Here is a 21,719-nt window from a genome sequence, read left to right on the forward strand (position 1 = left end):
CCAAGTGGATCTCATCCACTGACAGAATATACAAGATTGGATCACTGCATAAATTACGGTGGAACTTGTTTATTGCCACCTTCACTCAATAAGCAGGTAGCAGTATATAAATTCTCAATTTGGAATTGGCTTTTCAAGAGAGGTTGTATTTCTATACTGGTGGCCAGGTTGTACTGATGGAGTGTACATACTAGAGATGCAACAATATCCTCCACTTAGTGTCGTTTGATAGTGATACAATGGAGACTATGTATTGTTGTAAACTATACTATTATATTGCAACTCTAGCACATATTTATAACAGGAATGTTTGTTAACTGTTTAGACATACTGGAGCCACACCCACTCATCTGGATTCTACAAATGGAGTCATACACTGTAAAAACAGCCGTGTGTATACTACACGCCAGCTGTGTGAATACCACACAACGCATGTTCACACGTAGTTGGTGGGCTCACACGCCTGGCAGTTGTGTTATACAAACATGCGTATTGTGTCATATTTACACAAAACGCGTGTTATATTTACACAAAGCGCATGTGACAATTGTGTGACCAGACAGTTGAAAGATACCGGTCTGCCAGTGCCTTAATAGGGCTGTTTCACCTGAAAAGCAAAAGGGTGAGTTGTATAGAATTCATTGTGAGCGCAGTTCTCGGGGCGTGCTGTGGGCCCGGCTGTGGGTGCCATGAGTTTACACGCTGATACTTCCGTCACACTACTGTCTATGTGAGTCTAATAGTGGCCACTTTAGCTTAGATACCTAAAAGTAGCTTGATGTTGTTTAGGAATTATTAAAAGTATATCCGTGATGTTCATTAAATAGAATTTGTACATCAAACGCATTTAATACTAGCAACTTATTGTGTATGGAAGAATTCATGGTACGTAGCAAATTAGTATCTACTGAAACACACCATCCATGATTCATTGGTACTTTGCATTGTATCATGTTGATGTGTCCAACTCAAAGGTAGCTACAGGGGAATTTCACATGAAATTTGTAGTATTTGTCCATGCATGTGTGCTATCATAGATAATGTATGCGTTCCTAATGGATTGGAAACGCACGTTAAATTGTTTTCTTATGAATATCCTAGTTTCAGTGTGCCAATACATTAGGAAATGTACAGAGTGGTTGTTTGGCTTTCTCTCCAGACCAGTTTGAAGGCATGGATATTCCTTTTACATTGCTTATTGCGTTGTGTACTAAACAAGAACACAGCATGTTTGTGGACATTGGGAGAAATATTGTTTGCGACAAGTGACAATGGCAGGTACTCTCCAGCTAATAATTCAGCAACAGTACTATTAGCCATCTTCTTGTTGCTGCATTTACACAACCAAAGAAATGTGTGATATATTGAAATAGATTTTATGCTACAGTACTGCTCAGCTTGAGCTAAACAATTGCACAAAGTAGTGCCTGTATTCTGAAGTTTTATCGAAACAGTGGAAATGTACAGTGAAGCAGTGAATATCTAGCTAGCCTACTACACTCTACCTGCTATAAATGGTGTAAACAGCAGCAAAGATACAACGCTACACTTTCTGTTTCTTCAGGAATTTGTACAACCATTTTTGAAACAATATTTCACCTTTGAACCTGAATTTTCTTACACTTGTTTACTACTCTCCAGCATCCCTACCCAGTCCAGCCTCGGTAACTAATCCAGTTGTAAACAACAAACACTAATTTGCTGGTTACAAGAACAGCGAAATCTTCCACCTGTTGAGACCATAAAGTTTATGTGCACCGAGGCCCATGACATCACTATGTAAATAATATGGGCTTTTCCAATCTATTAGGAACGCATACATTGTCTATGGTGCTATAAATGGCCATATGTTCATGTGAAATCAATGAAACTGAAAAAAAGTTAAATTTAGCTTCATGTACAGTATATCACATGGGTGAACGTGAAGGAGTTTGCCCATAAGAGAAAAAGACTGTTACCATATATGCATCCTGCCAGTGAGATGTGTGTTCAGCAACCTGAGGCATGAACTGAGTAGCCACCACCATTGTATATAGTACAAGACCGATTACCTCTAAATCATGCATGAATATTTACCATGCAGCAAATTTCATACAAAGCTGAAATGTATTACTGTACTACTCTCATATACCATCCATACAATCCCAGATTAGCTAAAGTGTTTCAGCTTGGGTTGTCTCTTGTTCAGAGCTTCACACTGTGACTGGCTGCATGAGCAAAAACTAGTTTGTGTAAAATACTGTTTTGTTAAAAGTGTGTTGAAAGTAGATGCACATAAAAATTATATTATATAACAAGTGGACATGAACTAATAAGCTTTTGATTCAGGACATTCAGGTGCTCAATACAAAGATACTGAAATTAAAACTTCAGCGACAAAGCATAAAACCAGCTAAAATTAGCCGTGCAATGTTGTGGCTGCCATGTTTAAGCTGGTTCCTTTCAGCAATGATACCAACATGTCACCAGAGCATAACTGCACAGAGTTTACCAGATATATAGTACATTGTAGGAAAATTCTTGCTAAAGACAAGCAAAATTAATTGCATAACAATTTTGTGAATTTGGTGAATGCTCTATTAGAGTGAGTACATTTCAGTGCTGTAATACAAAACACTGGTTAGCAGAAATACTTAGCAGTGACATATACACCGTAAACTTACTTTCATAACAAATCACATTTTAGAAGTCAGAAGTGTCATGCCTGTCACCAGTAACGGTGTGAATGTAGTTACTGTATTGCCTTGAATAGTGGCCTGGTCTCAAATAATGGCCTGGGTATAAAGTTGCTTACATATTTATTTCACTGAAGTAGCTTTTCACCCAGGCCACTAGTTCTGGGTGAAAGTTGCTCGAAAGAAATAAACGTCCAGGTCACTATCCGAGATAATACTGTAACAGTTGCACAATTACTTTGAAGTACTCTAATGAAGCAGTCACCCATTTTTGTTACACCACACTGACGTTCAACATTATTAGCTGTTGTGTATGAGTTATTTAATTAATAAATTATGAATCTTGATTAAAATAATGGTGGCAACATAGGCTTGGCTAAATGACATGTAATTACCATATGAATATAATTTGCAATTGTATGGACTACATTAGTTAGATAGGCCACTACTTGACCAATAAAGATACATCAACTGACTTATCAGTAGTACCATTACATGATTTATGACAGAACCATTTTAAAACTGTCAAATAGAGCAGCCGTACAAGCATTACATAATTCGTAATGATTATTGTTTACTCAAGCTAAGTGTTCTGGAAAAGGCCAACAGACCAGGTAACACAGTAGCAGTCTTCTAATAATTGTGAATACAAAATCAGATTCACTCTTAATTGACAAAGGAGGCCAAGTAGAAAATCCAACGAGTTACTAAAAAATTCTCTGACAAAGACACCAAGTAGTACGATACCGTGAAGTCTCCTAAAAGACACAAATGACTAGAATACAAAATGGAATCCACTCTTACTTGTACATTAAAGGACAATAGTGATCTTCAATCCAGCAATGACTTTATCAAAGCCAATGACACTATGTAGGATGATACTGTGAAGTCTCCTACTAATCATAATAAATTAAAATACAAATTAAAATACAAATGGTAATTCATCCTTACATGTACATTAAAGAGGCCCAAGTAGCATGTATGATCTCCAATCCATCAATAAGTTTTTTTTTTTTTTAAATACACTGCCGTCTCCAACTTCAACAGTTACCTCGCCCTTGTAACAATCACTAATAAAATAGAACACAAAAATGCTGCTAACACATACTTCATACTGCCAAGGAGACTCAAGATGCTCTCCAAACCAAAAATACTGCTCTGCAAAATCACAAATAGAATAGAGTACACTTCACTCTTACTTCATGCTGCCAAGGCAAAGCAGTGTACGTGTCCACTTTAACAAACACAGTTAGCTAACAAGTCCCTATAACAAACAGATATAAAAACACACTTAACTTTTACTTCATGCTACAGAGGAGACTCAAGGTGTGCAATAGTTTAACTCTCCAAATTCAAAAATTACACCCCTGTAAAAATTACCAATAAAATAGAATATAGAATACATTTTACTCTCACTTCTTATTGCCAAGGTGACCCAAGACGTACAATGGTGTATGTCTTCCATGTCGACAATCACCACATCCTTGTAGCAATCACAAAATAAAATACTATACAAAATATGCTTCACTCTTACCCCAAGATGTACAGCATTACAAATCTCCAATTCCTCAATCACAGTTTTCACACCCCTGTAACAATCACTACTAAATAACAATCAATATCAAAATAGAATACAAAAATATAGTTTATACTTGCTTAATTCCGGGAGGCCAACTAGAAAAATCCAACAATTTACTCCCACAAGGTTACCAAGGAGAAAGTACAAAGTCTCACAACAGTCACAAATAATTTAGAATACAAAATGTAATTTACGCTTACATGTATGTTACAGAGGCCAAGTTTAAACCCAACAATATTAAGTCTCCTAACAATCACAAATATATTAGAATACAAAACGCAATTCACTCTTACGTCTATGTTTAAAGCGTCAAGTTGTATTATCTCCAATTCAGCAATGACTTTATCAAAAACTCTCTGCCAAGGACACTACGTAGGATGATACTGTGAAGTCTCCTAAAAGTCACAAACGACTTGGAATACAAAATGGAATCCATTCTTACTTGTACATTAAAAAGGACAAGTTGAATGACTTTATCAAAGCCAACGACAATACGTAGGATGATACTGTGAAGTCTCCTACTGATCATAATAAATTAAAATACAAACAGTAATTCATCCTTACATGGTACAGTAAAGAGGCCAAGTAGCATGATCTCCAATCCATCAATAAGTTTTAAAATACACTGCCGTCTCTATTTCAACAATCACAATTACATCACCCTTGTAACAATCACTAATAAAATAGAATACAAAAATGCTACTAACACATACTTCATGTTGCTAAGGAGACTCAAGTTGTGTGACAGTCTACTCTCCAAATCCAAAAATTACTCCTCTGCAAAAATCACAAATAAAATAGAATGCAGAATAATATAATTCAGTCTTACCGCCAAAGCAAGATGTACAACAGTGTACGTACCCACTTTAACAACCACAGTTATCAAGTCCCTGTAACAGTCAGTAGAATATAAAAATACACTTCACATTTACTTCATGCTGCCAAGGAGACTCAAGATGTGCAACTCCCCAAATCCAAAAATAACACAGCTGTAAAAAAAAATTACCAATATAATAGAATACAGAACACTTTACTCTCACTTCTTACTGCCAAGGTGACCCATGGTGTATGTCTTCAATGTCAACAACCACAATTATCACACCCCTGTAGCAATCACAAAATAAAAATACAAAATACGCTTCACTCTTACCGTAAGATGTACGGCATTCTAAATCTCCATTTCCTCAATCACAGTTTTTGCACTCCTGTAACAACCACTATAAAAATAGGATACAAAAATACAGTTCATACTTACTTCATGCTGCCAATGTCCACAAGTCTTAAGTTGCCAGATCAAAGAATTACACCTTGTAACAATTATGTTGTGGTCAAGTAGATAGAGTATGACAGTCTGATGTAACTAAATCCATTTAGACTCTATTTAGGCTGTTTTGGGTGGGTAATAAATCTCATATACTCCACCTTGTTTTGTAATATACTCCACGCCTTTAAGCACAATATGACATAAGCTCAAAATCGGCTTTGTCCAATGCTATGCGTTATTCACGTGCAGTGATTTAACGAGCGCGATTATTTAGTCACGTGAGGATGCATAGTTGCCATGGCGCTAGTATTATTGTAAGAAAACCAGCCGCTTTTGCAGAGCCTACAACAGAAACAGCCGTGGATGAGGTAAGTAATCTGAGTGTAATGTGAAATAGAGTCTAAAGCAGTTATACGGGCACGATGTGGAGTCTATAAAATTTATAAACCCGAAGGCCCGGGCTTTAGTGCACAAGCGAAGCGAGGGCGCTACTAAGGGCCTGAGGGTTTATAAATTTCATAGACTCCACATTGTGCCCGTATAACTATTACTTATTACACTTCTGGAACAATCACAAAAAATTAGAATACAAAAAGTGAGTTAATCTTACATGAACGAGGCTAAGTAGAAAATCCAAAAAGTTATTTAAAAATATTCCCACAAGGATGTCAAGTAGAAAGAAAGTGCAAAGCCTCCTAACAATCACAAATAAAATAGAATATAAAATGTGACAGAGCCTGTGAAAACAGGGCATGTGGGCACAAACTACACCCCGTCACTCTCCAGGTCATATCTCAGTATTGGAAGTCCATTCTGCAACTTGTATCATGATGCCAATTAAATTCCTACTAAGAGTTGAAAATTGCAATGCCATAGCATAATGGTCCAAAAAGTTATGAGAGATGAAACTTTGAAAAAGTAGGCAAAAATCATGTGCCCACATGCCCTATTTTCGCAGGCCCGGTCACAAATGAAATTCACTCCTACATGCATGAAGTAGTAAATCCAATAATACACTTTGCAAGGAGACCAAGTACCATGATACTGTGAATTTGAAGTCTAACAATCACAAATAGCTAAATTAGAATACAAGATACAAGTCACTCTTACATGTAAGTTTAAAAGGCCTAGGGTCAAGTTGCACGATTTCAATGACTTTATTAAAAATCCTCTGCCAAGGACACCATGTAGGATGATAGTGTGAAGTCTCCTAATAATCACAATAAATTAAAATACAGTAAAATTCACTCTTACATGTATGGCAAAGAGGACAAGTAGTATGATCACCAATCCAACAATAAGTTTTTCACATGGCATGCTTCTTTTACAACTTGTCTTTTTCATAATCTGTTTTCTATTCTGTTTCAACAAATGGTTCTCTGAAAAACACACTTCATTATGACATAAGGATCACCGAAAAATAAATATGACAGCAATGACAACTACAGTTTCATTTGACAGGACAAGCAGAAAACATTAGAATGAGATTTACAGCACCACAACAACAAACAGTCTCAAACAACATGACCTGCACAAAATGTGTGATTGCCAGAATGAGATATGACACCATAACAACAACAGTTTCAAACAACATGACCTGTACAAAATGGACGATCGCCAAGAGATATGACACCACAAAAACTACAGTCTCACACAAAAATGACCTGCACAAAAAGTGTTGCCAAACATACATTTGCCAGAATCATACATTACAGTGCCGGTAAGTAGTTTGATGTTTGTGAATTCGAAAATGCACAGGTTTTCAATCTGGTCACAAATTTACTTTACATGATTACTCTATTAGAGTACTGTATCTCTGACAGAGCTTAACTACAGTATGTATCCCATGTTCACGTTTGTACATTCACTGTATTGTGTGTACCTTTAGTTCTTGTCTGTAATAAACATAATTATAAAAGCATCATCTGTTTTTTTTTTATCTTCTTGAGAACACTGGCTTCCTCTTTAGTACTCCTAACCTTTAGAAAGTACAAAGTTGCATATAAAATGGTGTGAATTTCTGCATGTGTGTTGCGTGTGCAAGTAGTGTGCAGAGCACACATGTGTGTGTGTGTAGTGTAGTGTGTGTGCGTAGTGTAGTATGTGTGCTTGCATGCGTATATGTGCATGTGTGCACACACACAAACAGGGTCTTCCCTAAAGAGCAGTATAGCGGTGCAGCACCACTCTACTTTGCTTAAAATTCTGGAAAGCAAGTTACTTTTATTAGCGGGAATTTATTTTTGAAGAACCACCAGACATGGAAAACCACTTCAAAAATCACCAGCTACATGTAAACTCTGTTAGGGTTTTGTATGTGTGTTGTGTCTGTGTATGTGTGTGTGTGCATTTATAATAATTGCACGGTAAAAATAAGCCTTGAGATATCACATAGGCGAGAGAGGCACAGTCGAGATACTCTAATACAGCAGTCAGCCAGTCACCCTATACAACAGTCATGAATGATAACAGTCACATGTGTATAAAGTAGCTGTGTGCTATAACAAAAACTATAAACTAGTATATTAAGGTGGCGCTGAATGGATTAAGGGCAGCTGCACAAAGTTAACTGGACAGCATGTTTGTGGTAATTTATGAACAAAAACACAGAAATTCATAGACCACAGCAAAGCGTCTCAATTATGGACTAACAGAACAAGCTCTGTCAGACTATCCAGCTACTGTTGTTGATACAACTAACATTATTCATCCATTAAAGCTATCAGCTTGTCACAACTCTGGTTAATTCCCTGGCAAACGGCACCAGCTGCCATCACGTGATTACTGTTATACAGAGTGTGCCCTGACTAGCCACATGGTCTCCTTTCTCACTAAATTATGCACTACAGACCATCAAAATTTGGTGTGGACATTGGGTATGCATTACTTCAAATTTTTGTGATTCGGGCTTGATGAAATTGTCAGCCAATGTTGTAGTCCACAGCTGCGCACTTTCCAAATTGTTAACAGTAAAATGAAAAGCATAGAATTATTCTACAAGGTGAGTGGGCTTGCGCTATTATGCCGGCATAATTTTGAGCATAATAGGTTGGCAAAACCATCAATAATTATGCCAGCATAACAGGATGATTTCCAAGATTTTTAATTAAATGTGTAATGTGCATGCCAAAATACAGTAAAACGTGAACACACTACACCTTAATACTGCATTTCATATTAAGAAAATGTGCATTGTTATTATTTTCATTGTTTCTTGGCTGATTATTAATGCTTCATGGAAATAAGATCGATATACTCTAATACAGCAGTCAGAAAAGACTGATATACCCTAACAAAACAGCCAACTCTAGAGCTTACCTTGATTTGAAAGCATAATTTGAGCATATAATAGGCTGGCTTTTTGAGCACTTTTTTGAGCACTGCTCAAAAGCATAATAGGCTATTACAAAGTTAATTAGTGCACTCCATAGTAATCATGCGGCTGTCTATACCACTTTAGCAAAAACATGTGCTAGTACTAATTCAATGTCAAGTCTTGTAAATGGATAGACCAAATTTTGTATGTAATTTCAAATTTCAGGGTTTTAAATAGAAAGTGTACAACATACCCATGTGGACATTGGCAACCCCTTGTGTGCAAACATCGGCAGTTTTGTCACATTGCATATGGCTAAATTGAAAGAAGTAGCTTTAAACCATTATTTCTATTAAAAAATCAATATTACATTTTATTGTAAGAGTATTAATCATACAGCTGTAAGACTGTCTATAGGAGCTGAGATTAAGCATACATCCTTGCATACATCCGGCTTAATACACCTATCAATGTAATGCCTGAGTACTACAGATACGAATTAAGGGTGGGGGAAGGTCGGGGATGGTGGGAGAACTGATTGCTAAATTCACTGAAGTAGGGGATTTGTCTTCACCAAAGACATTTCCAATGCAGAAGTGTGTGCCTTTAGAAGCATTTCTAGCTACTACATTAGTACTAGGGCCCACTTGAACTGATTTGCCTATAGATCCATGCCACTTGACTGTACAAAACCTCACCTAGCCCCTCTATCCCCCAGGGTATGCCAGTGGAGAATTTGTTGGGGTTTGTATCGCCAATCCTCCCCCAGTAGGTGAGGAATAGTAGCTTTCAGTGATACAAATCTCCACCTTTCCCCACCTCAGCCCATATCTGTGGTAGTCGGGGTTACATTCATAGGTGCATCATGATTATGCACTTGTCAATTTCATGCCCCACCCCCGGGCGTCCCCACACCCCAGGTGGGGATTTGACATTGCTTCTTGTCCCCACCCCTGGGGCAATTGACAGTTGTCCAATTCACTGACCAATTTTTGGTAGTTGCATTTCTAAACAATAAAATTGCACTTGCTATAATTTTACTAGCTACAGGGCAGGTTTATTACTAGTCGCATGCATGAAATATACGCTTAGTCATCCTTGAGGTGTTGTCAAATCCCTACTATTGGGGTGGGGACATAGTGGGGATTTGACAGCCGATTTTGCCCCAGTAGTGGGGAATTTGACACCACGATCTGTCAAATCCCCTGTATTCCCCCACCCCTGGGGTGGGGCATGAAATTGACAAGTGCATTACTCTTATGGTTGGGTTCAAGCTATGAGCAAATATCAAAATACTGGAGTGCACATTAGTAAACCAATTGCACTCACGGACAAAATCTGAAGGACAAGGTCCGCTATCATTAGCAAATGATCCGTTACAGGGTTCAGAAAACTTGAGTCAACCATAGATCCTTTGATCTATGACTCAACGTATACACAACTCACGTGCACGTGCCTACGTGTCACTGAATACACTTGTCTCCTGGCGTAAGTCAGTTCCGCGAAGCCAACTATTATAGCACCATAAATTAGCATAGTCTGTAGCAAAATCTCACCTTACGATGCATTTTTCAGGTTCCTCCTGCAGGCTTGGCTGTCGCTAAAAAATACAACCTGGACTGGTAGTCGATGCAAAAATTGTAGTTACCTTGGTGATACAATATTTGGCGCTGTTTCGGTGAAGTTGTAGCTTTTTACGCTCTTTCAACCTTCGTTCAAAACAGCGGTAGAGCCTGAAGTGACTGCAGAGTACCTTTGGGAAAGTGGTACCTTCGCTATTTCAGTCACTCGAGCTCAGTGGAACGTCCGAAGGAAGGAAGGAAACCTGAGGGACTGAGAAGCCAGTATCAACCTGACAACCCGTAAGTAAACGGGTTTCCTGACATGTTAGACACTTTTCTTGCAGTTGTCGTAATTTAGTCCCAGAGGCTGACTGCACTTACTTCATTGAAGACCTCGTTGAAGACTAAGATAAGAAACCCATGGCAGCGGCCGGGGAATACGTCAGAGCAGTAGGTATTGGAAGCTGTGTAGTGACTAACTTTACATTTTCCCAACAGCCATGGGAATACTCACTGACGAAAATTCTACTACACAGGTGTGGAAAATATTTTGTGGTTTGGTAATTAAAGTGCAATGCTCCAATTGATTTTAGGTCAGCGACCATATCCAAAATCACATTGCAGTGCCGTTGGTCTACTGACTTGTATACACTTCAGTGTTCTATGCAAGGTATTGAATGTGTTCCCAATTATATTTCTTTCTACTCTTCAACTGTAGGTGTAGCTATCTGAAAGACGACAATGTTGGCTACTTTGCTGTGCATACAATGGCAGGTAAAAAACAGTTTATTGTGACAATGATATTTGATGTTTGTGCTGTTTTAGACGAAACGTGGCATAGCCGAGTAATGGCATGGTGGTGTAAGCTTGTAGCTGTCATCTTCAACATTTGGAGCAGACTGGACTTAATTGCCTCACAGTACCGTGTGCCTATTGATTCATGTACAGTTGTTCTGTGCAAGGTAATGCCTGTGCTTTATCTGAAAGACGATGATGTTGGCTACTTTGCTGTGAATACAGTACAGGTAAAAATATTTTATTTAACGATGCATGATTATTCAATGTTGTGTTATTTCAGACAAAGTGCAACATGGTCAAGCAACGACAGGTGGTATCAGTAGATTTGTTGCTGCCATCTTCTTCATTGATCAGAACATCTAAGCAGACTAGACTCAACTGGCTTCCTCTACCTACAGAACAATTGTATTTTTTTGTATGTATTTGTATTCATTTAAAGAATGAAATAACTGATTGTGGTAAAAAAAAAACAACATGTAAAATTGCGTAAAACTAACGAAAAAAAGTGTGTTGGGATTACAAGAACTTTTGTGTGTGTTACACACAAAAAAATGTGTAAATACTACGCATGTACCAGTGTGGTATTTGTGGCAACAATTTCACACAAAATTTTGTGTGATATATACACATCTGTTTTTACAGTGTACCAACTTGTGACTGCACTTATTACTCGTTACTCCCACTGTGTTTGGATGAATATACATGCCGTCGTGTGAGACTTGCTACCATGGCGGGCCACTGGAGAAGATTTTCATAGCAGTTATATCACAGTCACTGTTGTACAATTCTTACATTATTGTTGTGAAAACTATTTGGTATTCATGTGTCCTCTGTATGTTGTAATTTCACGTGAAATTTTGTGTGGGGGTGCTATAAAATGCATGGTGACAATTGTAAAATTTTCAGGTGGTTTTGCACACTTCCTTCAGCTATATGTGCTAATTACTTACAGCTTGTGTCAACAACTGGTAACCGCAGTTGTGCTCTGTGCCATTCTTTAAGCTGCGCCCTTATAGAGCAAATTACGTGGGGGCGACTAATTTCAAAAATGCAGCACCATAGATTATAGTCTATAATCTATGGTAGCACACTTCTCTTTGTGGCTACATGCACTAATTAACTACACACAGCGACAGTTCATCAATAACCAGTGACCGCAGTTGTGCTCTACGTCATGCATTCTTCAAATTCCGAGTTAAATTCTTACAGGGAGCAAATTACGTGGGGGCGACTAAATTCAAATTTCAAACTAGCCATTCTCGAAAACATATGTTTAAATTTTAGAACAGTTTAAAGACACATTGCCCTACTTGTCAAGCGAGTATTGCGGAAAACAACAATATGGGGCTTGTATTTGGCGTCTAGGTCGACTGAGGACGACTGAAACTTCGTTTGGTGCTGAAATTACGACTGTGGGGTAATGATGTCTGGTGAAATCAATGATGTGAATCTTGAGGCGATCGAGATAGTACTGAAGCGATAGCAGGGCAATCAATGTTCGGAATGCACAAAGGAACGCAATGCATGCACCTGCGGTTGCGTCTAACCGCATGCGGAAAAAAACGAAACATCCCCTTTCATGTCGGCAATCTCGATCACGAAACAGTCGGCATGGATTTGCTTCACTGCTTGTGTGGTAGTTACTAGTGACACGATGAGTTTAACTCTAGAGTTTCAGAGCGATAGCGTAAAAGACGGGTGAGTTATAGACAAGCCAAATTTGACAACGTTCGTTCCTGTAAAATCCTCACGGTAGTGGTCGCGTCATTTATTGTCTGCGGCGCGCGTTTCTGCTTTACTGGCCGCGCGACTCACTACCGTGAGTCTTGATAGTGTCATGGTGGATGGATTATTGTGGTGGGAGGCCTAAAGTACAGGCATAGACTTCTTAGTGTTCCATTTAGCTTTAAAAAGTATTTTTTATGCACTTGTGAATAATATGAATTAAAGTTAATCAGAATTGACCAAGTATATAGTTAATTGTGTTACAAAAGTGAAATCCAAATGGATAAATACAAGCATTATTGTACTGAACAGTTGTTACGAACACTGCATAGTAGCCAGTAAATTATGATTATATTTTAGCGTATTTGAATTTTTAATAATATTACAGGTTGAAGACTCCTTAGCCTCATACCTATTATTATGCTGATGCAGTAAGGGTTCAACCTGGTGCAGCATATGATGTTGTCCATGGTGATGTGAAGGACCACAGTTATGCTAACATCGATGTACAGGATTATCCAGTTAACAATACCGATGATAGCCCTGCAGAACATGACCCAGCCTATATTAAGTAACTAACTGTTGTCAATCTCAAACATTCAAATGTAGCTGACTATAGCTAATAGTTGTGCATTTATACTGTAGGTAGTAGTTATTATAAGAACTTACATGTGTACTAGTTATCTTGTACATTTGTACTGCGGCCATTATTATTAATTTTGTCAATTTCTGAGACTCAATATTTTGATTTGCTTTTAAATGTTGACTTACATAACACATAGCTTACATAAAGATTCATTTGTTATCACAGAAAATGCAGCCATGGCTTCTGTACAAGTAACCATGAATGGTGTAATGACAATTTACATGTATAAATCTGCATGCCTTTATCCACTTCCAGCTCTTAATAGTAAAGAGCAGGTGAACAAAGAATGAGAAAGTTACCAACAATTATCAGAACATCGTTGTCATGAAGGTAGTGATAATGACAACACTATTAACCAATCATATTAAAAATTTAATGTCTTATTTGCTAATTTGCAATCTTCAAATTAATTTGTGGCTGGATTTGTGAATAGGTACCTTTACCACACATTTACATACCAGCAAACAAAATGATGTAACACTTGACTCATTATACTGATTAACTTGCTCTTACTTTCAAAATGTAGCCAGATACTGTAGCTGCACTCATGGAATGATCAAAAAGTTATGACTTAATAGACTTATGAAGCTTCGACGTTCAAACAATGGGTCTGATTTTGTGTATGAAAAAGGTATACACCTATTTGCATATCCAGCCACATTTGTATACTTAGTCTATGAGATGTGTATGATGCTGTAGTCTGGATAATTATATTTTGAGTCACTCTTTGCTAACAGTTACTCTAACCTACCAGGGAATTCTCTCATTGTCCTTCATGGCTGATTGTCATAGTTGTTATGACTACTCTAGTATCCTCTGTTAGAACTGGAGTTGAATGATTAGTGATAGTTGTTCTTTACTACTGGATGGATAATTGCTGTTACTGGAGGACTGTTGTTTGTCACATACTGAAATGTGGGTGTGACTGTGCTCATGTAGGCCTTTTTTCTTGATCTTGCTGCACTACCTGAGGAATTGTGAAAGGGTGCAGTTGTTGCAGAATGTAGGCATGGCTTATTTTAGCCTATGAAGAGATTGTTGTAATGCCATCACAAGTAAAGAGCTTCTAAAACACAACTCCAGGAAATAAATTTTAAGATTTTATCAAGAATTTTAGACAGTTATTACAGATTAGTTGACTACTCTATTGGAGTACCTCGATCTTTGTTACTGTCTAAATAAATAGCGCCAAGGGGAAAAAGAGCATAACCCACCTCCCACATTTCCACAGCCATGATCACAAAGTGGAATATGTACATGTTTTGATCTATGCATATACATAGATTAAAAAAACATGCTGTCTCCTATTGGATAGAAATCCATCGGTCCATCTTAGGTCACTAATAATTCCATGATATTATAACATTGAACATTTGTGTGGTACAGTGTCAAAACTTTTAACAACAATACACAGATAATACAACGCACCAAGCCAACTAAGAATTAATTCACAAAAATTTACTCCTTGTGAAATATGTTCTGTTTACTATCACTAAAACATATTAAAATTTTGTATTATGATAGAAACAGCATAATGTGGAGACAGCATGTTGTTTTGTTCATCTATGCTTTCATCTATCTTATATATAGTAATCGTGACACAATGATCTTGTTATAATAACACCCAATCACCAGACGCAAAATAAAATCACCATCAACTAATTGTAATTATTAATGTTCCATAGTGTCACATGATGTGATGATAATATCTTCCTACATACAGGTACATGTAATTAGAACATGTTCATTGTAGTAATTGTAGCTCACATGATCTGGATGGGTGTGATCAATCTACACGATGCTGCACTGATGTGTCCTATTACCATGACAACAGTAATCACCATGACAACAGTGGTACGCACACCCATACCTGGATGCTCCACTATTCAGTTGGATATTCTGGCCTGTTGTCATTGTAACACATTATTACATCACACAGCCTCCTACCTGTGGTCTCATCTTGCCTTACAAGATCATTTTCACTACTAGCATCCTGTTGTGTGTTCTCTTGTTGTAACTGCTGTTACCATAACAGCAATCAATATGTATATTACAGAACACAACCTCTTGTCTTACAAGTTGGTCATTATCTTCACTACATGTAAAATATTTTTCATCACTCTCCTGCTTTGTGGTCTCTTTTTGTCTTGACGTCTGTTACCATTACAGTCTGTATTACAACATGTATCACAACCTCTTATTACCTCTTGTATCTTCCTCTTTTCCAAGGTGATCATCATCCAATTCACTTCATCATCATTCCGATAGTCTTCATCACCCCTTAGTTTACTGAAGACCTTATCATAAATAACAACTTCTTGACAGACTCCTTTGTCCACAGTTGACTGTAGTATCACACAAGCTCCCTTCACAGTGACGGGATTACCTGACACATCTAATATCTTAACACTATTGTTGACTAGTAATCCTGCTGCAAGTGATTGTGCTCCAGCAAGAGTAATGTCACAAACACTAATATACAATTTACTAATCTGACTGTTACTAAGTGCTCCTGCAATGGCGGTGATGCCATCATCGCCAATATTGTTGGCTTTCATCTCAAGGACTTGTAGTGAACACTTCACCATGAACACTTCACTGATACAAGTGGCACCTGTAGTGATCATAACAGTAATGATCAAGAAACTATATAAATTAACCACAACACAATTTGTTGTAATTCCAAACACTATCAGGCTACCTTTTGCTGTTAATCCACAGAGTGGTACCCTCAACTCAGTCAGAATGTTATGGTATTTGAGTTCACTTGATATTAATGACATCCCATCATCACCAATATTAAGATTAACACGAAATTCTAACCTCTTAATGAGGCCCTACCTGTAATTATAACAGTAAAGACAATCACACACAGCTCAGTGAAGTGTGGTCAATTCACTAACAGCAATGGTCACTCAGTTTATCAACAGTTAACAGTGGGGGCTTACTTGTTTTCACAATCTTCATTATGTTTACCAGCCCATCAATGGTGAGATCATTATTGTACCTGAGGGGTAACACTTCCAGTAGTGCAGCATTGTTGTTGTGGTAATGCTTTGCTAACAATTCAGCTTCTTTGTCTCCAATATGACACTCCACCAAGTGCAACTCTGAAACTGGATAACATGACATCACATGGGAGATACACACAATATCGTAAGGTAGTAAACTGCCCCTTATATCCAATCTGATGGGTGTAACTGGTTGAGGTGGACTAGTTTGTTGACTCTCATACAAACACTTCACTGCTGTTCTACAATCACTGTATTCTCCAGAAAACACAAACCAGAACATTTCACTAGACACTATTCCTGTTACTCAAAACAAAAATATGAAAACATTAGGATACCCACTAAAGTGTTTACTCAGTAGACGTTGCTGTTCTTTTGTTGATAATGTTGAAATATAAACGGTGCACAAGAATTCCTGAATGGTTAAGTGTGAAAAATTGTACATGATAGTCTCTGTGGGTAACTGGTGAGTGTGTGTAGCTTTGAAAAGACCATACCCATCCCACTCAGCTGTCATCTCTATACTACATTCCTTCAGGTCTGCCACAGTAAAGATGATCTTTGGATCCTTCCACTTAGTCCATCCTCTTTCAGAGTACCAGTTAAAGAAACCCCGATAAGCTAATGTACACAATAACAATAATGTCTGCACTGCTTCTTTGGGAACACTTGTTAACACTTTACTCAATATCTCCTCCGCACTATTAACTGCTGCTACAGTTGAATACATTTGCTTCTTCTTCTTCTTAATTTCTCTCTCTACTGTCATCAGGGCCGCCCAGAGAAATTAAGGGGCCCAGGGCAAAGAGTTAAAGTGGGGCCCTACACCCAAGTTGTAAGGTGAAGACCAAAAAAAAAAAAAAAAAAAAAAGGTCATAACCTGCTGGCAATGACAATAACTACCCATCACCAACCATATCTCCTTATCTATAAGCTTGCTACACTGCTCCTCTGAAGAATACTGTGATTGCTCTATTAGAGTATTTAGATCTGACTGCTCTATTAGAGTATATCGATCTTTTAAACAGGTATTCAGGGGGTCCTTCATGGGGCCTCCTGGGGCCCCTTTCAGGCTGGGGCCCGGGGCAAAATGCCCCAGTTGCCTCCCCTGTGGGCGGCCCTGACTGTCATCACAATGAATAGTTGGTACAGTTTTGTAATGGTGGATGGAAGCTTCTTCTCACTACCCTCAAATATTTCAACAATCATCTTTAAATTCATAGGCACATATGACAAACTCTCTAAATGAGGATACTCTTTCAACTGCTGTGAAAACTCCTCAACATATTTCACATCATTGGGAAATGACCTCTTCACAAACTTTTGGATTTCTTCTTTACCAAATCCTACTATCTCTACTCTCCTGCCTGCATCCAGCTTCTCACAAGCATGTGGTCTTGATGTGATCATTATTGTGACTTTCTCCAACAATGTACACTGCTTTACTACACGTACTAAAAATGGATCACTCTCTCGATGTTCAGCTGCCATCTCATCCAATCCCTCCAGGATCACTAGACATTTGCTACCTACTGACTCTTTCACTTGCTTGTATGTCTCTTCTCCAATGTGCTCCACCATTGCTTCTTCAATTGACCTTTGCTGGACTGACCTTAACGGTATCAAGATCACAATATCAAAGTCCTCAGCTAAAAACCCATCCCTGTTAGCCCACTTCACACAGATCTCATTGGCAAGAGTCGTCTTGCCTATACCTGCATGCACAACTCATAAAACATCACTACGTACTATCTATTCCCTCACCAGGACCTCCCATTACTAGTATCAGTCGAGGACAAGTTTTGTTCTGGTAGTGGAAGATGTCCCTCAGCTCACCAAGTTGTTCTTTCTTCAACAATATTTCATCAACTTGTCCTTGTAATGTTAGCCTTGTTATCTCATCCAAGCTCTTATCTGCTCTTGTCACTTGTTCTCCTCTCACTAGAGCCAGTCGAATATAATAGTGTGGCCAGTCATTGGACAAGTGTCTGAGGTACCTGGCTTGTAACCTTCTAACACCTATTGGATTGTACTTCACTGCAGGACGTTTCAGTGTTATAGTAGATGAACAGACACATGTAGAGTACAAACAAGAGTTTATAATATGGAACACTAAAGTCTTGGTACAAATGACACAATACTGGCTTCTTACTCACATTTCCCCAATTCTTCTGCTATGAACGATTGCCGCTTGTTCCTCCTCAAAATTTCTCCAGCGTGTCTGGTCCAGCGATACTTAGTTGATCAACAATAATTCTATTCTTGTCCATTCTACTCATCCCCATCAGATGTACCCGTTCAGCGGCATTACGGCCTATCAACTTCTCCTGAACTATAGGTTGTCAATCACGTCGTCAGCATCCAAATTATCAACAATAAAATTGTGGTTGTTAGCCAACACTCTCTTCTGTTCCTGCAAGCTCATTTTCCCACTAGCCATCGTCTAGCTCCTTTACCATGCAAATAGTTAACCATTGACTAAACCTGAATTAAACGCTACTCACCTGCTAGAATTGGCTACTAGAAAGTGATGACTCGAAGGATAGTGTCTGCTGATATCACTAATGGTTGTGTGTGTAGTAATAAGTGATGTTTGTAGTGTAAGTTAGCCACGCCCCGGAAGTGTGGGCACAAACATTATTGAAACGCTTTAACCGTCTTCACAATGTGGCTGGTGTATTGCTAGCAGGGGCGGTTCTAGAAAATTTGCTGACTGGTTTCCATCTCAAAGGCACCAGGGGTGGAGTCCATTCTAAACATTTTAATTACAGCTATTTAGCTAAGTCATGAATAATATCGTCCTAATAAATTGTTTCACAGTCATGATGATATGATATGATATGATTACAGGAAAAAAAAAGGCATAAGTACGGTGGCCGGTTCCGGGAGTTTCTCACTTGTTTCTCAGTTATTTCCGAGAAATTTCTCAGTTATTTCTTAGTTATTTCTCACTTCTCGGTTATTTTCTCACTTATTTTTCAAATGTTTCCCATTTCTCACTTATTTTCCCGATTATTTCTCACTTCTCAGTTGTTTTCCCAGTTATTTCTCAGTTACATTTCCCATTTCTCAGTTACCTTCTCAGTTATTTCTTATTTCTCAGTTGGCTTTTCAGTGGTGTTTAGCAGCTACCAGCTACAGTACCAGACGAGACTATACGCTGGCAACCTCCGCCTGCATGGCTGTTGCGGACTGTGCAGCTCTTCATCGTTCCGCCTTGAATGAAGATGAATTGATACAGTTTTATTTTAAGAAAGGATATACATACCAAAATATAAGAAGCTTTCTAGCAGCCAAGCATGGGATTGAGTTAACAGACGACCAGTTAAGGTGGAGACTCAAGAAGCTTGCTTTGAAGCAGCGGGGAGAGGAAGTTCAGTCTTCCTTAGAAGAAGTACAAGCAGCAGTCGAGGTTAGCTGGCTACTGTGACATGTCACAGTAATGTTATAACTAATGTTATAACTAATGTTATATACAGGAGGAACGAAATGAATCAGGAAGGGACCTTGGCTATAGAGTGTTGCATCAGCGTTTACTTCAGAAGCATAAACTAAGGGTGGGAAGGTTCGTATTACCTGGGCAAAGTCTTACATCATAGATATACTAACTCCAAGTGCCTATATCTATGTTTATACCACGGAGGTGGCACTCCAACTACTCTGATAATTGTCCTCGATCAAAGTGAGAAATGTCTTCGGTTTGTCAAAGGACAAAAGACTATTTTTCAGTGTATACTTTAATGTGAATGTATATTCACAAAATATACTGGAATTTAGACAAGAAGGCTGATTTGACCGCTTTGTCTGAGGATGAGATTGGAGAATGGTGTATATTGGAGTGCCGCCCTCTTGTTACATTCATGCATGTGAGGATGAATGCGAATGCAGTGGAACCTGCCTTAACGGCCACCTCTCTACAAAGCCCACCCTACAATTCCCCAATTGAGTAGTTAGTGCACTTATCCACCTGTATAAAACAGCCACCTCCCTAGAAATTGTGGTGACCGCTATAGACAGCTTCCACTGCAATTGTTTCATTGTTTTAACCCATCAGTGTAGTCCAACACCACAAGGCTGCATTGTAGTCAGAGTGCCATTGAGGTTGTACAGATCAGTGGGACAGGAAAAAGCAGCAAGTAGAAGTAGACCAGTATCCCTGACTACATGTAAGTCTGACATTGAAATCTGATAGAGTGTTGAGCTTTGAATTGATTTGTCAGTGACAAAAATTTCAATTCTCACATGGGTATTTACATGGACCTGTCATGAAAAAATTAGGTCCCTATTTTAGTTCCCCCAGTCCAAAAATATTGATATATTTGGACTCCACACCCAATAATTGTTTTTGCTCTGTTTTCAAAACCATAAGGCTTTGTTCAAAAATATTAGATGATTCCTCGACAGATTCTTTGTCCCATATAGTACTCCATAAATTTTACTATTACATGTTTTAGAGACACTGTCATGATGCTGTCAGCAGTTAATGATCCAGATGGGGCTTTAGAAAGAAAAAAGCATAAATTGAAAAGAAGAGAGTACCACAGCAAGGTAAGTGAATTTAAATACGTAACTATGTAACGTAATATGCACAATAGTTAAGGGACCAGATTTTATATGGCACACGGATGGGTATGATAAGCTAAAACCGTTTGGATTTGCCATTCATGGGTGTATTGACGGGTAAGTTGTACATGTGATTGTGAAGTATGTAAAATTACGTTAAAACAATTCTTATGCAGCTACTCTCGTCGAATCTTATGGCTTCATGTTAGTCCATCTAATAATGATCCCTATATTATTGCAGGGTATTATTTGGAGTGTGTCAGAACATTAAAATGTATGAGTCATTAGCTACTTGTAAGTATTTAACATGAGTACAGGCTGTCCGACTATTGTCAGATCAGATAGAGGGACAGAAAATTGCAATGTTGCATTTCTTCAGCCTTTTCTACGAGAGTCCTGTGATGATCAGTTTAGAGGTGAAAAGAGTTTCATGTATGGAAAGTCTACATCAAACCAGGTTAGTTGTACAATAGAACCTGAATTAATTAAGGTATAAACAAGGGGATTGCTGGTGGTGTTGGGCAAACTAATATTCTTCAAAAGTTTTCCCCTTTGAATTAATGATGATTCACCCCAGGTG

General features: G+C 38.2%; 3 protein-coding genes and 2 long non-coding RNA genes across 21 annotated transcripts; 2 read left to right on the forward strand and 3 right to left on the reverse strand.

Annotated features, from left to right (window-relative positions):
* Positions 1-3,023: 3,023 nt before the first annotated feature.
* On the reverse strand, positions 3,024-10,777 carry LOC136237771 (uncharacterized). 15 transcript variants are annotated; one of them, XR_010692600.1, is made up of 19 exons: positions 10,483-10,777; positions 10,396-10,434; positions 10,281-10,345; positions 9,088-9,149; positions 6,773-7,497; positions 6,629-6,728; positions 5,510-5,561; positions 5,405-5,459; positions 5,295-5,358; positions 5,084-5,243; positions 4,968-5,031; positions 4,819-4,916; positions 4,548-4,649; positions 4,092-4,264; positions 3,875-4,042; positions 3,784-3,833; positions 3,627-3,732; positions 3,480-3,571; positions 3,024-3,433 (listed from the first exon to the last, which is right to left on the reverse strand). It is a non-coding gene; the product is annotated as an uncharacterized lncRNA (long non-coding RNA). The 15 variants fall into 15 exon arrangements; XR_010692595.1 differs by having other exon boundaries at positions 10,391-10,434; XR_010692599.1 differs by lacking the exon at positions 9,088-9,149 and having other exon boundaries at positions 10,391-10,434.
* On the forward strand, positions 9,708-11,339 carry LOC136237801 (uncharacterized). Of its 2 annotated transcripts, XR_010692608.1 has the most exons (6): positions 9,708-10,696; positions 10,741-10,850; positions 10,895-10,932; positions 10,990-11,066; positions 11,115-11,170; positions 11,222-11,339. It is a non-coding gene; the product is annotated as an uncharacterized lncRNA (long non-coding RNA). The 2 variants fall into 2 exon arrangements; XR_010692607.1 differs by having other exon boundaries at positions 9,708-10,850.
* Positions 11,340-15,016: 3,677 nt separating this feature from the next.
* LOC136237812 (ribonuclease inhibitor-like) lies at positions 15,017-19,265 on the reverse strand. Of its 2 annotated transcripts, none has more exons than XM_066028031.1 (11): positions 19,081-19,265; positions 18,733-19,026; positions 18,341-18,613; positions 16,514-18,291; positions 16,267-16,406; positions 15,770-16,179; positions 15,642-15,719; positions 15,513-15,582; positions 15,436-15,469; positions 15,333-15,381; positions 15,017-15,278 (listed from the first exon to the last, which is right to left on the reverse strand). In XM_066028031.1, the coding sequence occupies exons 5-10, from the start codon at positions 16,346-16,348 to the stop codon at positions 15,357-15,359; spliced, it is 699 nt and encodes a 232-aa protein (XP_065884103.1). In that variant the 5' UTR covers positions 16,349-16,406; positions 16,514-18,291; positions 18,341-18,613; positions 18,733-19,026; positions 19,081-19,265; the 3' UTR covers positions 15,017-15,278; positions 15,333-15,356. The 2 variants fall into 2 exon arrangements, with proteins under 2 accessions (XP_065884103.1, XP_065884094.1); XM_066028022.1 differs by having other exon boundaries at positions 15,024-15,278; positions 15,513-15,585; positions 19,081-19,199.
* On the reverse strand, positions 17,645-19,016 carry LOC136247888 (NACHT, LRR and PYD domains-containing protein 12-like). Its single transcript, XM_066039711.1, has 4 exons — positions 18,927-19,016; positions 18,733-18,811; positions 18,341-18,613; positions 17,645-18,291 (listed from the first exon to the last, which is right to left on the reverse strand). Exons 1-4 carry the CDS (start codon positions 19,014-19,016, stop codon positions 17,645-17,647), a joined length of 1,089 nt encoding a protein of 362 aa, XP_065895783.1.
* A 311-nt stretch (positions 19,266-19,576) lies between the features above and the next one.
* Positions 19,577-21,450, forward strand: LOC136247899 (uncharacterized). The gene is made up of 5 exons (XM_066039722.1): positions 19,577-19,988; positions 20,056-20,141; positions 21,031-21,124; positions 21,177-21,256; positions 21,381-21,450. Exons 1-5 carry the CDS (start codon positions 19,755-19,757, stop codon positions 21,448-21,450), a joined length of 564 nt encoding a protein of 187 aa, XP_065895794.1. The 5' UTR covers positions 19,577-19,754.
* The last annotated feature ends 269 nt before the right edge of the window (positions 21,451-21,719 follow it).

The sequence above is a fragment of the Dysidea avara genome, chromosome 1 (genome assembly GCF_963678975.1).
Source record: "Dysidea avara chromosome 1, odDysAvar1.4, whole genome shotgun sequence".
NCBI lineage: Eukaryota > Metazoa > Porifera > Demospongiae > Dictyoceratida > Dysideidae > Dysidea > Dysidea avara.